The 16,625-nt window shown below is 39.9% G+C and overlaps 2 protein-coding genes across 3 annotated transcripts; both read left to right on the top strand.

Annotated features, from left to right (window-relative positions):
- Positions 1–5,180: 5,180 nt before the first annotated feature.
- On the top strand, positions 5,181–6,977 carry LOC137029584 (1-phosphatidylinositol phosphodiesterase-like). The gene is made up of 3 exons (XM_067399202.1): positions 5,181–5,192; positions 5,760–5,812; positions 6,143–6,977. Exons 1-3 carry the CDS (start codon positions 5,181–5,183, stop codon positions 6,975–6,977), a joined length of 900 nt encoding a protein of 299 aa, XP_067255303.1.
- Positions 6,978–8,575: 1,598 nt separating this feature from the next.
- On the top strand, positions 8,576–16,047 carry LOC137037106 (transmembrane protein 176B-like). Of its 2 annotated transcripts, none has more exons than XM_067410906.1 (7): positions 8,576–8,733; positions 10,389–10,619; positions 11,072–11,185; positions 13,933–13,989; positions 14,098–14,295; positions 14,661–14,780; positions 14,887–16,047. In XM_067410906.1, exons 2-7 carry the CDS (start codon positions 10,446–10,448, stop codon positions 14,941–14,943), a joined length of 720 nt encoding a protein of 239 aa, XP_067267007.1. In that variant the 5' UTR covers positions 8,576–8,733; positions 10,389–10,445; the 3' UTR covers positions 14,944–16,047. The 2 variants fall into 2 exon arrangements, with proteins under 2 accessions (XP_067267007.1, XP_067267017.1); XM_067410916.1 differs by having other exon boundaries at positions 8,585–8,827.
- Positions 16,048–16,625: the final 578 nt, after the last annotated feature.

Genomic DNA, 16,625 nt, shown 5'->3' with positions numbered 1-16,625 from the left:
TAAGACCTGATTTGCATTTGCTCTTTAAAATAAAGGATACTTTCTTGGATATTTAATGCAAAGACATTAGTACATTTTAAGGGTGGCTGAAATGTATTTAAATGTAGCTCCAAACGTATTGTAACGGGGCAGACTCTGAATAATCCATATGCAGCTTTATTAATAAATCGTAGTGTACAGGCTGGGGTCAAACAATGGCAAAGGCAATATAGAAGGCAAGTCAAACTCAGTATCAGGAACAGGCAAGAAGTCAGGGCTGGCGGCAGACAGGGAAGGATAAACCAGATGGCAAACAAACAGAACACAAGGCAGGCAGCGAGCTAGATCAGAGTAGTCAAGGCAGTCCAAGGTCATACACAAGATAAACTAAACACGGGGAATAAACGCTCAGAATTGTTGGCCAGGGCAAAACAAGACTTCGCGACTGGCAGTGGGTACAAGAGTCTTTTATAGTTCAGGAAGATATGAATCAGGTGGTGAGCTAATCAGGGGAGCAAAGGATAGTGGGTAATGGAGTCCGGGGAATGGTTAGTATTCAGGGGATGACGCCCTCAGGTGGCGATCGGAGGGAGCGAGGAGAAGCGAGGAGGCGGGCGGCGCCGGGGTCTTCCACGCGGTCGAGGGGCCGGACGCTCCGGATGGATCCTGTGGAATTCGGCGATGAGGTTGGGGTCCAGGATGTCGTCGCCGTTAACCCAGGACCGCTCCTCCGGGCCAAACCCCTCCCAGTCCACTAGATACTGCAGCAAGCGGCCCCGGCGCCTGGAGTCCAGTAGTTCATGGACCTGGTAAGCCTCCTCACCTTCAATGATGAGGGGAGGAGGTCTCTGGTCACCGACCCCCTCTAGGTTCTCCCCTCCTCTCGGACCACCTGCGGGCTTAAGCAGAGAGACATGGAAAGTGGGTGAGATACGGTATTCAGGAGGTAAAGCTAGACGGAAGGATACTGGAGTGATTTGACGGATGATTTTGAATGGGCCCACGTACCTAGGGTTGAGTTTCTTGCAGGGAAGTTGAAGACGAAGATTCCGGGTGGACAACCAGACCCACTGACCAGGAAGATAACCAGGAGCTGGACGACGGGTTCGGTCTGCTTGTTCCTTCTGGCGCCTGAGTGCTCTTTGTAGATGAACATGAGCCTCGTTCCAGACTTCCTCACTTCTGCGAAGCCAGCTGTCCACAGCGGGCAGATCGGTGGGTTCGCCGGACCATGGGAACAGTGGTGGCTGATATCCTAGGATACACTTGAAGGGCGTGAGACCCGTAGCTGGTTTCAGGAGCGAATTCTGAGCATACTCGGCCCAGAACAGATATCGACTCCAATCGGACTGATTCTGGTGGCAGTAGGAGCGGAGATAACGGATAAGTTCTTGGTTCATTCGCTCTGCCTGGCCATTGGCCTCTGGGTGGTAGCCAGAAGTGAGGCTAATGTTGATGTTGAGCCTCTGGAAGAAGGCCGACCACAGGCGTGAGGTGAATTGGGGCCCTCTATCGGAGACGATGTCTTCGGGAAGACCGTAGAGCCGGAATACTTGGTTGCACAGTTGTTCGGCTGTCTCTAGGGCGGACGGTAGTTTGGGCAGGGGAATGAACCGACAGGCCTTTGAGAAGCGATCCACCACGGTGAGGATGGTGGTGAAACCCCGGGAGTTTAGTAAGTCCGTCACGAAGTCTATGGTAATGTGGGACCATGGCCGTTGAGGTATGGGCAGTGGTTGAAGAAGGCCGGCAGGCAGTTGTCGGGGTGACTTGGTGGTTTGACAAGTGGCACAGTTTTGAACGTAATGAATTATGTCTGAGTACAGGGAGGGCCACCAGAAACGGTTATTAACCAGTTGTGCAGTAGTGGCGATACCGGGATGGCCAGAGCTGGGGGAGGTGTGTATCATGTGCAGTACCCGCTGACAAAGAGATGCAGGTACGTAAGTGAGTGTCGCGGGGCATTCGGCCGGTGAGGGATCTGAGAGTTGAGCGTTGGTAATCTCTGTCATAATGTCCCATTGTATAGGTGCCAGGACGATGGTCGAAGGGAGAATGGGTTCTTTGGTGGGTGGTGAGGCTGTAGATTCGAACTGCCGTGAGAGAGCATCAGCTTTGATATTCTTGGATCCAGGGCGGTAGGTCACAGTGAACACGAAGCGTGTAAAGAACAACGCCCACCGAGCTTGGCGATGGTTAAGACGTTTGGCGGCTCGCAGGTATTCCAAATTGCGGTGGTCGGTCAGTACTGTGAATGGGTGCTTACTTCCCTCCAGCCAATGTCACCATTGTTCCAGGGCAGCCTTGATTGCCAGAAGTTCCCGATCTCCCACATCATAATTTTGCTCAGCAGGGGTGAGTTTGCGTGAATAAAAGGCGCAAGGAAACATCTTGGGAGGATTGCCATGCCGCTGGGAGAGTATAGCCCCAATGCCTGTGTTGGAGGCATCTACCTCTACAATAAACTCGCGTTCGGGGTCAGGATGGTGGAGAATGGGAGCTGTGGTGAATAACTGTTTCAGGTTCTGAAAAGCTTCGGAAGCGACACTGGACCAGACGAGTCTTGAAGTTCCCTTCTTCAACATCGAAGTGAGTGGGGCAGCGACCAGACTGAAGTTTCTGATGAAACGCCGATAGAAATTAGCGAACCCCAGGAAACGTTGGAGCTCCTTAATGTTAGCCGGCAGTGGCCATCTCACTACTGCTTGAACCTTCTGATCATCCATGGCCACCCCGTCCGCGCTGATGATGTATCCCAGAAATGAAGTGGAAGTCTGATGGAACTCACATTTTTCAAGCTTAGCGTATAGATGATGATCAATGAGTCGTTGGAGGACAGCGCGGACCTGATGGATGTGTTCAGTGAGGGTGTTGGAGTAGACCAGGATATCATCAATGTATACGATGACCCACTTGTTGAGCATGTCCCGGAATACATCGTTTATGAATGCTTGAAAAACGGACGGACTGTTGACCAGGCCGAACGGCATGACCTGATATTCGTAGTGCCCAGTGGTGGTTGAGAAAGCCGTCTTCCACTCATCCCCCTCCCGGATGCGGATGAGATTATAGGCACTCCGGAGGTCTAGTTTAGTGAAGAAGCGGGCTGATCGTAGTTGTTCTAGGGCTGCGGGGACCAGAGGTAAAGGATAGCGGAATTTCACTGTTAAAAATTCACTGTAGTCAATACAGGGCCTTAAGCCCCCGTCCTTCTTCTTAACAAAAAAGAACCCAGCAGATGCGGGGGAGGTTGATGGACGAATGAAGCCCTTTGCCAGTTCCTCCTCGATGTAGCGCTGCATAGCTTCCGATTCAGGCTGTGACAGTGGGAAGATGCGGCCCCTTGGTGGTATGGAACCAGGAAGGAGATCGATGGCACAGTCACTGGGACGATGGGGTGGTAGTTGGGCTGCCTGGTTCTTGCTGAATGCAACTGAGAGATCGGTATAGTCACTGGGTAGTTGGTCACAGATAGATGAAGATTCGTCAGTGTGTGGACGCGTGGGGGACTGGATACAGGTCTTATGGCACTCCTCGGACCAGTGAGTTATCTGATTTTCAGCCCAGGAGATCTGTGGGTTGTGTCTGCGCAGCCAGGGTAATCCGAGGATGATAGGATTTTGTGGGGAGTCGATGATGAAGAAACGTAATGTCTCTCTATGAAGTGAACCGACCTGCAGGATGATGTCATCGGAGGTGAACTTCACCTGTCCAGTCCCCAGGGGGCGTCCATCTAACGCTGCCACTGACAACACAGAATTACAAGGAATTAGAGGAATGTTTTTAGACTTGGCAAAGTTGCGGTCCATGAAATTGCCTGCGGCCCCAGAATCGATCGTGGCAAGCGTGTGCATGGATTCATCTTTATACATCAATTCAGCCGGAATTTCAATATTAGGTGAGGCAGGAGAGGAACTCACCGCAGATGAAGTGCGACTGGGAGGACGAGTGGGGCACGAGGATCTCATGTGGCCAGGCTGACCGCAGTAGAGGCACAGCCGTTGTTGAATCCGCCTCTCACGCTCCTCAGAAGACAGGTGAGTAGAGCCGATCTGCATGGGTTCAGCCTCCGCCGCGGCAGGTGTGGGTAGAGGCATGGATGTGGTTGGTGTATAACGGGCTGGACGGCGTGACCGGATCAGATTATCAACACGGATAGCCAGTTCAATGTAACTGTTGAGAGAGCGTCCCTCATCACGGCATGCCAGCTCCGACTGCAACTCAGTATTTAATCCCTTACGAAAGAGCAGTTTAAGGGTGTCATCAACCCATGAAGTCTGTGCCGCGAGGTGCGAAATGACAGAGCATAATCCGCAGCAGTTTGTCTGCCCTGACGAAGAGCCAAAAGCAACTCACCAGCCTCCTTGCCGCCCTCAGCGTGCTCAAACACCTCGCGGAAGTGTCGTAGGAATTCCTCTAATGAAGTGAACGAAGATTGGCCGTTTTGCCACACCGTGGTGGCCCATTCCAATGCCCTCCCGGTGAGTAAGGAACACACGAAAGCTATGCGACTCACATCAGTGGCGTACAGAGCCGGTTGTTGAGACAGGAACAGAGAGCATTGTAGCAGGAAACCTTGCATCGAGCGGGTGAGCCGTCGTACTTCTCCGGGAAGGCTAGGCGGGGGCTGCTAGTGGAAGCGACAGGTGTGACAGACGCCGTGGGTGGCGTGGTTGATGGCGGATTGGCGTCAGCTGGCGTGGAGCGCATGCTCTGTAGGGTCTTGACAAGCTCCTCTGTGATCGAGGTGAGACGAGTAAGTTGCTGTTGGTGAACAGCTAAAACACTTGCCTGAGTAGAAAGCTCAGTCGACAGACGCTGTAAAGCCGCTGGATCTTGGTCTGGCGAAGTCTTCTGTAACGGGGCAGACTCTGAATAATCCATATGCAGCTTTATTAATAAATCGTAGTCGTACAGGCTGGGGTCAAACAATGGCAAAGGCAATATAGAAGGCAAGGCAAACTCAGTATCAGGAACAGGCAAGAAGTCAGGGCTGGCGGCAGACAGGGAAGGATAAACCAGATTGCAAACAAAGAGAACACAAGGCAGGCAGCGAGCTAGATCAGAGTAGTCAAGGCAGTCCAAGGTCATACACAAGATAAACTAAACACGGGGAATAAACGCTCAGAATTGTTGGCCAGGGCAAAACAAGACTTCGCGACTGGCAGTGGGTACAAGAGTCTTTTATAGTTCAGGAAGATATGAATCAGGTGGTGAGCTAATCAGGGGAGCAAAGGATAGTGGGTAATGGAGTCCGGGGAATGGTTAGTATTCAGGGGATGACGCCCTCAGGTGGCGATCGGAGGGAGCCACAGAGGTCGTATTCGTGACACGTATAGGGCTCATTTTATACAGCATGCAAATATACATCAAGCCAATAGATAATCACATGATATCAATGAGTTCTTATAGCTCCCAGACAGAACTCTGCCTGTACCAGAACTAAATGCTGCTGTGATCAACACATGTTTCTGGATGTCCATCAGGAATTGTAAGGTATTTTTTTCATCTTTTTTTTTTTTTTGTAACAGTAACAATTTAAAAAAAAAAGATCAGCTATATTTAATGTAGACTTAAATTTAAAGCCATGAAAATATAGATAGGCATATTTTGCAATTTATTTTATCTGTCAAAATATAACATTTGTAAAAAACAAAACAAAAACATAACATTTGACCATAATTCCTATAATTCAGCTATAATTCCTGTGTAAATACATTCATACCGGATTAAACATATTTGTAACATCGTGTACTAATGTATTGTTTTATTCTCTTCAGACAATGAAGAAAATTGGAGTTCCTGGCAAAATTATCTTCGTCTTGTTGCTGCTGTGAGTTTGAAAAAAAAAAAAGAATTTATTTAATTTTTGTTTACCAAAATTGGGTACGTTATTGGGGTTTGGATGATTGAGACAGAAAACTACAACAATGGTAATGTTATTTGATATTTGCACTGATCACCACACAGGCTTAATGAATAATTTAAGTTAAAATTATTTTTCCAATAGGGGTCAGGATTATTTCTGGGGTCTCATCTGTGTTCTTAGGCTCATGTTTTCAGAATTGCAAACCATTGTTATTTTATTTTTTATTCTCATATTAATATATTTGAAAAATATATTAAGTATTTTTTAACTTGATATTCTGATTTTGATCCACAGACTGCACAAGAGTAAGCAAGAGGCATTTAATGATCAGGCAACACTCACTGTCCCTGAAAATGAAGTTGGTTGGATGGAAACTCTGGATGATGAAAAGTTAATTTCTGACATCACTATTCCTGGTACCCATGACTCCTTGGCTCTTCATGGAGGACCAGCAGCAGAATGTCAGGCATGGTCACTAGAGAACCAGCTAAAGGCCGGGATACGATACTTCGACTTGAGAGTGTCTGGCTTTGGATTAAGAATTATGCATGGAGCGATTTCCCAGCATACAACCTTCCCTGATGTTTTCAACACAATTAAGACATTTTTATCTCAATATAAAACTGAGACAGTGTTGGTCCGAGTTAAGCCTGTTTTGTTTCTTCTTAAGTGCAAAGTTCCAGATTTAGTTGAAAATGTGATTGAAAATGACATTAGCTGGGTTGAAGAAGAAATACCAAAAATTGGTCAAGTAAGAGGAAAGATTGTATTTGTTCAGAAAAACGGCTTTCAGCTGGGTATCCCTCTATTTGAAACTGATAAACATAATGACTATATAGTAACTGATGTTGAAACAAAGAAACAAAAGATTAGTAAGCATCTGACTGAGGCTAGAGACGAACAGAACAGAGCTGATCAAGTTGTTCTCAACTATTCAAGTGGCACAGGCTGGCCTAAATTCAGGCTATTAAAAACCCCCAAAAATGTGGCAAGTCAAATCAACCCCTGGCTGTATGAGTATCTCAATAATGAATCTAAGAAACCCAATCCCAAGCCTTGTTTTGGGGTTATAGCCATGGACTTTCCAGGCTTGGATTTGATTAGAAAGATCATTGAATTCAATAAGTAGATTATCAAGAAATTAATACTCTGACTGATTCTGTTTCTTCAAACCAGAGAGATTTCATGTTTGTTTATGGTTAGTCACAAAAGATGCTGGTCCTGCATGCTAGACAAGATAGTGTAAACACACACTAATAATCATACTTAATTTTTTTTTTTTTTTTTCTTGTAATGGAATGGCTTTTTGTCTCTCATTAATTTTGTCCACTCATTATTACTGAAATTATGTCACCATCTATTATACCATAATCATCAAGCTTTATTTTTACTTTTAATCTAATTGTAGAAAAAAGGAACCTTTTGGGCTGCTTTTGGAAATAAATGACTTTAGCATCACCGGCTTTCATGAATTTCTTTTTACACTGTACCGTCTACCTCTGTGTTGAACCTCTCAGTCTTATTTTATTTATTTTATTCTTAGTATTTATATACTATTATACTTTTTATTAATATTTTGAATTAGCTTAGTTTAATGTTTAGAGCTTTTGTCATTTTTATTATTTTATATTAAGGTTTAGTTTATTTTTATTTCAGTTTTAGTTTTTATTTAGTTTATTTTAGTGCTTCATCTTAAACTTCTTTTTTTTTCCAGTTTCAGATTAAATTTCCGTTTAAAGTTTTAAATCTAATATTTATTTTTTATTATTTTATTTAATCTATATTTTATTTTATTTCAGCTTCATTTCAATTAACAAAAATATTTCAGTTTTAAATAACCATAACCCTGGAACCTCTGTTTTATTTGTTAATATTTCTCATGTATTTTAGGGACATGTAAATCAATGAACTTCATCTTTCTTTAATTTAAATTAAGATAGGTGCCAATAAAAATCAAAGGACTGTGAGGTTTGCATAATTTCATTCAGCTTTTGTCGAAAGTGCAAAGGCAGAACAGAGTCATCAGATAAATGTTTATTAATATGTAATCGATGAAAGTGTAAAGGCTTCCACACAGAAGCTTGAGCTAAAGGGTCCTTAATTCATAAGACCTTTTTTTCCCTTTTTTCCCCCCGACACTGTGCTTATACCATCAGTGTTACTGTAAAAGCATTAATGTTTAACAACACTGCCAGGAAAACAGCTCCGCCTTATGACGGAAAAACGAGGCTTTCTGGACTTGACTCGTTCCTCTCGAACTGTTCATTTTAAAGAACCGGTTCACACAATTGTTGCAGTGATTCGCTTACGTCATCGTATCATCACATGGTCCATGACATCCCATGTTGCATCAAAACATAAAGTCAGTTTGAACCTAAATATAATTTGTATTCACATTAAACAATGCTACAATTAATGTCCATCTATTGGATGAAAGTCATTTTGTTCTTGTGTTAAAATAAAATGCAATAAACGACTCAACGTATTTGGAAGACTGTCTGGAGGAGACGGTTCTCGGTTCAGGGAGTGACGCTCGAACAGATTCAGTTTGATTCGTGAATGAATCTTTGGATGTACACAATCGCCCTGTATCCAAATGTGCATGATTGCCACCCTGCCCGCCCTAAACAGTATTGAATTTTATTAATGTCACATACATTTAGGATGGATAGTTTGCACATTGAGACGCAAACCCTGTTTTGTGAACTGGTTCAGAAGAATCATTTACAATATCCGACTCACAAGAACGACTCACCGACATTGCTGTTTGGCCAGTACTAGCTTTGCAGAGTTCATTTATGCTGTCGAACTTCTAGTTAAATTTCCCCAAAGTTTCGACATTTCCCTAAAATCTAGTCACTGCACTTTGGACTGTTAGTCACAGGGTAAGTGTGAGTTGTTTCTTAAGAGCTCTCTGGTTAAAAAGTATCAGTTCTGCGTCACGCTGGAAGTAGATGTTCGCACGCAGTTCCAATTCTGGTAGATAAACAATCTAGGCTACAAGATGTCAATAATCAAAAATATTCTAGAATTTGTTTGGGAAGGAGAACCAAAGAGTTCAAAATGTCATTAACTGTGATTTCTATTCAGATTAGGGCAAGTTGGCACATTTGGATTCAAAGTCCAGTAAATGTTTCTTTTTGTCTCTTGCAGGACAAAACTGAATACAGTTTATTAATTTAAAATCATGTTGGACGAATTGTGGTTACCCATTCCATTTTTGAATGTTAACATTTTCATAATTTAGCTACTTACCCTCAAGTTGTTCTACACCTGTATGAGTTTATTTCTTCAAAAGAAGACATTTTGAAGAATGTCAGTAACCAAACAATTGATGGGTCCCATTGATTTGGGTGTTGATGGATATATATTTTTTCCGTATTATGAAGTCAATGGGGACCATCAACTGTTTGGTTACCGACATTTTTCAAAATATCTTCTTTTGTGTTCAGCTGTAGAAAGAAACTCATACAGGTTTGGAGCAACATGAGGGTGAGGAAATGATGACAGAATTTTAATTTTTGGGTGAACTATCCTTTAAGTAAAACAGATGTTTTCAAAAAATAAGTGTCAACAATAAAGAACATTATGACACTTTATACTTAAAAGGCCTATTGTGACAACATGCCCATTTGTTAGCTGAATTGTATATTTTTGTACTGTGCAAAAACAGTGTCAAGACTTTAAAGGGTTAGTTCACCCAAAAATGAAAATTCTGTCTTTTATTACTCACTCTCATGTCGTTCCACACCCGTAAGACCTTCGTTATTCTTCGGAACACAAATTAAGATATTTTAGTTGAAATCCAATTCTTAAAGATACTAAAAACATTTAAATCAGTTCATGTGAGTACAGTGGATCAATATTAATATTATAAAGCAACGAGAATATTTTTGGTGCACCAAAAAAACAAACAAAATAAAACTTATTTAATGATTGCCGATTTCAAAACACTGCTTCAGAAAGCATCGGAGCACAATGAATCAGTGTATCGAATCATGATTCAGATCGAGTGTCAAACTGCTGAAATCATGTTACTTTGGCGCTCTGAACAGCAGATTCGATACACTGATTCATTTATGCTCCGATGCTTCCTGAAACGGTGTTTTGAAATCGGCCATCACTTTATAAGTCTTTTTTTTTTTTTGGTGCACCAAAAATATTCTCGTCGCTTTATAATATTAATATTGAACCACTGTACTCACATGAACTGATTTAAATATGTTTTTAGTACCTTTTATGGATCTTGAGAGAGGAAATGTCATCGCTCCCTATGGAGGCCTCACTGAGCCATCGGATTTCAACTAAAATATCTTAATTTGCATTCCGAAGATTAACGAAGGTCTTATGGGTGTGGAACGACATGAGGGTGAGTAATAAATGGCAGAATTATCATTTTTGGGTGAACTAACCCTTTAAGGTGCCTTTTGGGTGAACAAGCTTCTTTAGTTTCTCCTCTAATGCTTGATTTGAAATTTGAATTGATGTATTGATACCAAATATGATGTACTAGAATGATAATTTGCTTGTGTTTACACAGGAAGTTTGGTCTCTATCTCCTGTGGGTAGTTTGAAGTCCATCACCTCCGTCTTCAGCATGTCTCTGACAGTGTCTAAGGGTGAGGGTTTGACGGTCATCACCGTCTCCTCAAACCCAAAGAGCAAATGGCCCGTACTGTGTCAGATTCTGGCTTCTCTGTGCTGCAGTCCAGTGTGTTTCGTATCCCAGAATTTGAAAGGAAAGCTGACGAACACCCACACAGCTCTTGGGGTGAATTAAACAAATATTAAACAATGAAACATGTTTTTAATATTTTCATTTGAAGTAGGGCTGTTCAACAATAACCGTGGTTATCGTGTACAAAATAAGAGTCTATTATGTATATATAAATATACACACATGTATATATTTAAGAAAAATATCTTATATTTCTATACAAATATTTACATTTATATATAATTTCAATATATAAAAATATAAATATATTTATATATTTACACATACATGCTTATATTTCTTAAATATGTCTCTGTATTTAAATATACATAATAATTATACACAAAACAAACACGCATATATTACGTAAACACAGACTCTTATTTTGTACACGATAACCATGGTTATGCATGGTGAACAGCCCTAATTTGAAGACTTTTGCATGTAAAGTTGTATTTTAAATGTTTGAGGTGTGCATACAAAATTGTTTACTTTTTATTCCGTAGACTATGCAGATAATAGTTGGAGTCATCAATATTGTGTTTGCGATTTTACTTCAAAGCGTTTGGATATGGAACCTCATTGTTGATATTAATGCTGGTTATTGGATCGGTGGTGTGGTAAGAATTATTTTGCTTATTCCTATGTAAATCATTTCATGTGTAGTAAAGTTAGTAGGTACATTCAAAAATTAAATGGCTTTGTAACAAATAATGTTTGAGATGAAAGGAGAAATGCATTTTAAAATGCATGTGCATACTTTTTTGAAGCAATATTTTTAAATTCATATTAGTTCAAATTTGTCATGTGTTTTGAAATGCATTTGATTTAATTAAGAATGTCTAAAATACTTTCCTTACATGTGAGTATACACATCTTTGCAAATTTTCAAACATAGTTTTTTACTCAAAGATACACACATGCACACATAATTGGTATTTTTCAAATATAAACAATATTTGAAAATAATAACTTAATATTTTAAGAAATACAAATGTTTTATTTAATATTTTCTAATACTTAAAGATTAGTTCACTTTCAAATGAAAATTAGCCAAAGCTTTACTCACCATCAAGCCATTCTAGGTGTATATGACTTTCTTCTGTCTGATGAACACTCTGAAATATTTTAATAAATATCCTGACGCATCCGAGCTTTATAATGGCAGTGAATGGGGGTCAAAAGTATGAGCTGCTGAAAGTGTCTCCATCCACATCCATCCATCCATCATAAACGTGTATTCCACATGGCTTTGGGGGCTTAATAAAGGCCTTCTGAAGCAAAGCGATGTGTTTGTGTAAAAAAAAAAAAATTTAACTAGTTATAAAGTGAAATATACTGCCTTCCGTATTCAATGTACTAAGAAAGTGTAAAACGCTTGCAGTTAAAAAAGCTTTATTAACCCCCCAGGGCTGTATGGAATCTGTTTATGATGGATGGATGCACTTTCTTCAGCTCAAACTCATGGGTCCTGTTCACTGCCATTATAAAGCTCGGATGCGTCAGGATATTTATTAATATTTTTCCAGTTGTTTTCATCAGAAAGAAGAAAGTCACATACACCTAGAATGGCTTGAGGGTGAGTAAAGCTTGAAATTTTCATTTGAAAGTGAACTAATCCTTTAAAGCTGCAGTCAGTAAGTTTTGCCTCTTTGTCGCCATCTCTGTTTGAAACCTGCAATTGCAGTTATTTGCGAATTATCGGCACGTCGTCCCAGCGCAGATGAATCTAATGTTTTGAGGTGTAAGTGTGCTGTTGGCTGTGAGTCACCACACTGGTGAATACTGTACTTCGGAATCACAGATTGTAGTCTTGGAAGTATGACCAAAATAAAAATTTTCACCAGAAAATGTCATCTAAACAAGTAACAAATCTGCCAATTTTGTTCTGACTGAGGAAAAAAAGCATTACAATAAATCGCGCTGCCAATAATGATTAAATCTAACAATTGCTTAGCTCATATCACATCAAACTGTGCAAATTATTATTATACTTTGTTCTCAAATTGTTAATGTTAACATCAGCATTGCGTGACTATGTGTATTTAATGTGTGTTAGCGTTACCTGTAGTGTTGGGGATAAACAGTTTTGGACCCTTGAAACCAGATATGTTGAATAAAGACCCGGAGTCAAAGTTTAAAAAATTAATAAACTGAAGAAAAATTTAATGAAGAATAGTTTGCAGTTTCATCAGCAGAAGCCAGCTTCAAGTCTCACAAGGAGTTTGTATGCCGCTCTGCGTACATTCACATTTCCACAACGATTATACTCTAACAGAGTCAACTAACTATGTCATTACTTCAGATTGAATGATTCTGATTGGCTAAGAAATATAGACAAATTTGGTAATCTTTCACACATGGACAGATAGTCAGAAGCATATCTCCCTTCATCAGGATGCTGATGAGGGGACTCTGGATGTCTTTTTGGGTTCATGACATGGCGTCTGCTGGTCTCGAGCAGAGTGCCAGTTGTCCAGTACAAAGGACCTGCACAAAACACTTAGCGCACATACACAGATACACGTTTCACAGCTTCTTCAAGGTTGAAGTTGATCTGAGCAGGAAACTTTCCCAAAACATACTGATAACATGTTCTTTTCTCTCAGTGAGAGCTATAGACAATATCCAAAATTATTTTCTAGTGTTTGAAAAAAGGCAAAGAAATGCTTTAACATATGTTGAAGAAGTCATTCACATAATTTAAAATGTTGATTAATAACTTAAAAGATATATTGAAGCGGCAGTGGATTCCAGAATCCACTCCTTCAGTAGATTTCATTTTCTGTGCAGTCTAATCTCTAACGTTAATTTGTCATACCATACAATCCGTCACCTGCAGCATCCTCACATGATATAGCCTACTAGCCGGGACCACTTCTTTATGTAAACAGATGTGACGTAATGACGCAAAGACATACAGTGGCAAGCTCGAATTTCCCCCGGAAAACTACCAGTACCACTGGAATTATAAAACATTATTACAAGCTTACCATTGTGAATCGGGGTAAAGTAAGGAGATAGTTTTGAATACAGGCTGGATATGTACTTGCTCAAAAATTTATTTTGGATAATTTTTAACCAAAAAAAGTTACGGACTGCACTTAAATAAGATGTTTTTATTTACACCACCAGTGGCACAGTCAGTGGCACAAATGCATCAAAATTCATTTTTATTGTAATTGAAAACATATTCAAGTCATTGTTTAAAAGTGGCATTTTCTTTTATTCATGAAGAACTTGGATTCTGGTAATAAATTAGCGTTGTGTTATTGACCCATAGATCTAGTGGATCAAACTAATTTTCACCTTTCATTTGAATGACTATGTTTGGATGCACTGCACTTTTTATTTGTTTGCTTTTTAGGTCCTTGTAGCTGGAATCGTGACTATTCTTGGAGCTAAATTTCCCAGTCCTTGTCTGGTAAGTGTCTATTAAAGTCGTATCATACATTTTATCCATGTTTTTGTACTGTTCTGGTTTTGAAAAATTCTTTTGAGCTTCACAGTTTATATTGTTTGTGTTTTACAGCTGGTTATTGCAATGATTCTGAACATCGTCAGTGGTGCACTGGCTATCGCAGCAGTTGTGCTGTATTCAGTCGACTTGGCAAAGGGAACTTATTTATCCTGCAATGAATATTATTCATCTTACGATAACCCTGCAACTAGTTCCCCTGCAGATATGAGAAGAAAGGAGATCTGCATGCAATACAAACATCTCATTCTGGTAATTACTATATTTGTTATTTATTAAATGGTGTAAGATCAAAATTCCAGTCTTGGGAAAGCTTGTAATGTGACAAGCTACTAAACTAGTTAATTAATTTAATCTTTTGAAAAAGTTATTAACTATACTTAAAGTGAGATAATATATTTAATGTATATAGATAGCTAGATATAGATATATATGTTTAACTAACTATAGGATTATATGTACAATTCGGAGCAATATTACTCTGGACCAAAAACAGTAAAGGTTGTTGAATGAATTATATTTCAAAATGGATTAGAGCTGGTGTTTCAAATGTATTTCTTATAGACCTTATTGACTATTTCTTTCCTCAAGTGACACTGATCTTTACCCACCTCTAGATGATCATCGGAGGACTAGAAATCATGATGATAGTATTGTCGGTCCTTCAGCTCTGTGTGACGATCAGTTTCTGTGTTTTGACTGGGAAAGCTTTGTGCAAGAAGGATGAAGATGCAAAGGTACTGTATCATCACCACAATCACATCAAACAATCAGTCAAATCCACTGGGATCATGACAGATTCTGAGATGATCTGTGTGTTCATGTTTGTTTGTGCTTTTGTAGGATCCAGAACTTTACAAGCAGCTGCTGGAAGAGGACACTGCCGTTCCTGTATGTTAGAGAGAGAACATACAAAGCAACAAATATAAACAGTATATACACCGCCTCTCAGTATAGTACTGAGATGATTTAAAGCAGTTTACACCTTGATACATGTTTATTCTTCTAAAGTGTTTTCCTTAAACATTTAGTTACTTCTTGAAAAAAGGGGAGCTTTTTGAAATAAATGACATGAGAACTTTGGCATCACCCCTTTATATATATATATATATTTGTTCCGTTTGTATTAAGTTTAAAATAATTACAAGTTTACATTTGTCACCTTTCAAAACTGACCTTGGAGCAGGTTTTCATCCCAATCTGATGTTTAAGACAAGTGGTTCTGTCCTAAGTGTGCACTGTGCAGTTCAACTTTTCTTTGAAAATCTACCTTGATAGTATTGAGTCTGAATGTGGTGAAAAAAATTGTCTCAATAGTTTTTCATTTTTGAGAATATCGAAATGAAGTCCCTTTTGCTTATGCAAAGATACAAAACAGATTCAGAATTGCAATGATTTGACCTAAATTATCTCTCTGTAGCTATTTGCACAATTCCACCAGCAGGTGGTGTTAATACGCTGGAGTGTAATGGAAATCATTTCCATTAAGAGATGGTACATAGCTGTGCCAAGGCTACTGTAAAGCTAAATGTTATCAAAAGTAAGAAGAACTTTCACCATGAACACTTGCCCCATAAGCGCGCGAAACCCAAAATATCTAAATTGAAAAGCTATTCTCTAAGATCTCTTTTATGGTGTGTAAATGTAAGCATTCCTTCATGGCTGGACTTACATTTGACTTCATCTGCTACCACTTTTGACATTGACAAGATTAATATGCCAAAAGCAAATAAAATCTTGTAAGTTTGATTTTATAATATCAGTACCTACTTATCACGAGCACCTTATTCTATATAGCACCAAAAAATAAATGGGACACATTTGTTTTTGCTACAATAATTGTCTGTCCTTTTTTATAATCTCAGCACCTACTTTTCATGAGCACCTTATTCTTTATAGCACCAAAAGATAAATGGACATCTTTCTTTTGCTATAATAATTGTCTGACTGTCCTTCTTATTACAAGTCTTGTTACTAAATAAAGACAAAAAAAAAAAAAAAGAATATTGAACTGAGTTGCATTATTTTTGTGAGAAGACTGTGAAATAATGTACGTAAGAGGCATGAAAACACAACTTTGCTTCCTCTCGCTTACATTAGTTTCTGTCACTGGGATGTCAGATGTCTTGACCAGGAACAAACAAAGGTATCAAGGAAGCTGTTTTTAGATTTCTTACCACCACAGGTATTTCTGTGGATTACAGTGGTGCTGAATCACTGGCTGCCACTTGTTCCTTGCAGAAGATTCACTAATTAAAAGCAGCTGAAATCGTCAGCAAGAGTCAAAATGGAGTGATTTCATATGCATACAAATGCCAAGTTCTGTCATGAAACTAGATGGCGCTGGCTGATGATATTCACAGCGTAAACTACTTGGCTCTAGCTGATTGGTTCATGTTGCATCTGCCAGCCAGTGAGCTTGCTGCCCAACATTTAAACGGCTGGTTATCATTTACTTTAACTGTTTGCAGCATGCTTTCAGAGTTCCTCTGAAACCCTCCACCTGTATAGATCTGCTATATCTAATTTATATATATATGCTATTTGTGCAGTTCCTGTACTTGCTCTGTAGCAGTAATAAT

This window comes from Chanodichthys erythropterus, chromosome 2 (genome assembly GCF_024489055.1).
Source record: "Chanodichthys erythropterus isolate Z2021 chromosome 2, ASM2448905v1, whole genome shotgun sequence".
NCBI lineage: Eukaryota > Metazoa > Chordata > Actinopteri > Cypriniformes > Xenocyprididae > Chanodichthys > Chanodichthys erythropterus.
The sequence above is the reverse complement of the archived record's forward strand: the minus strand, read 5'-3'. Positions and strand labels throughout refer to the sequence as shown.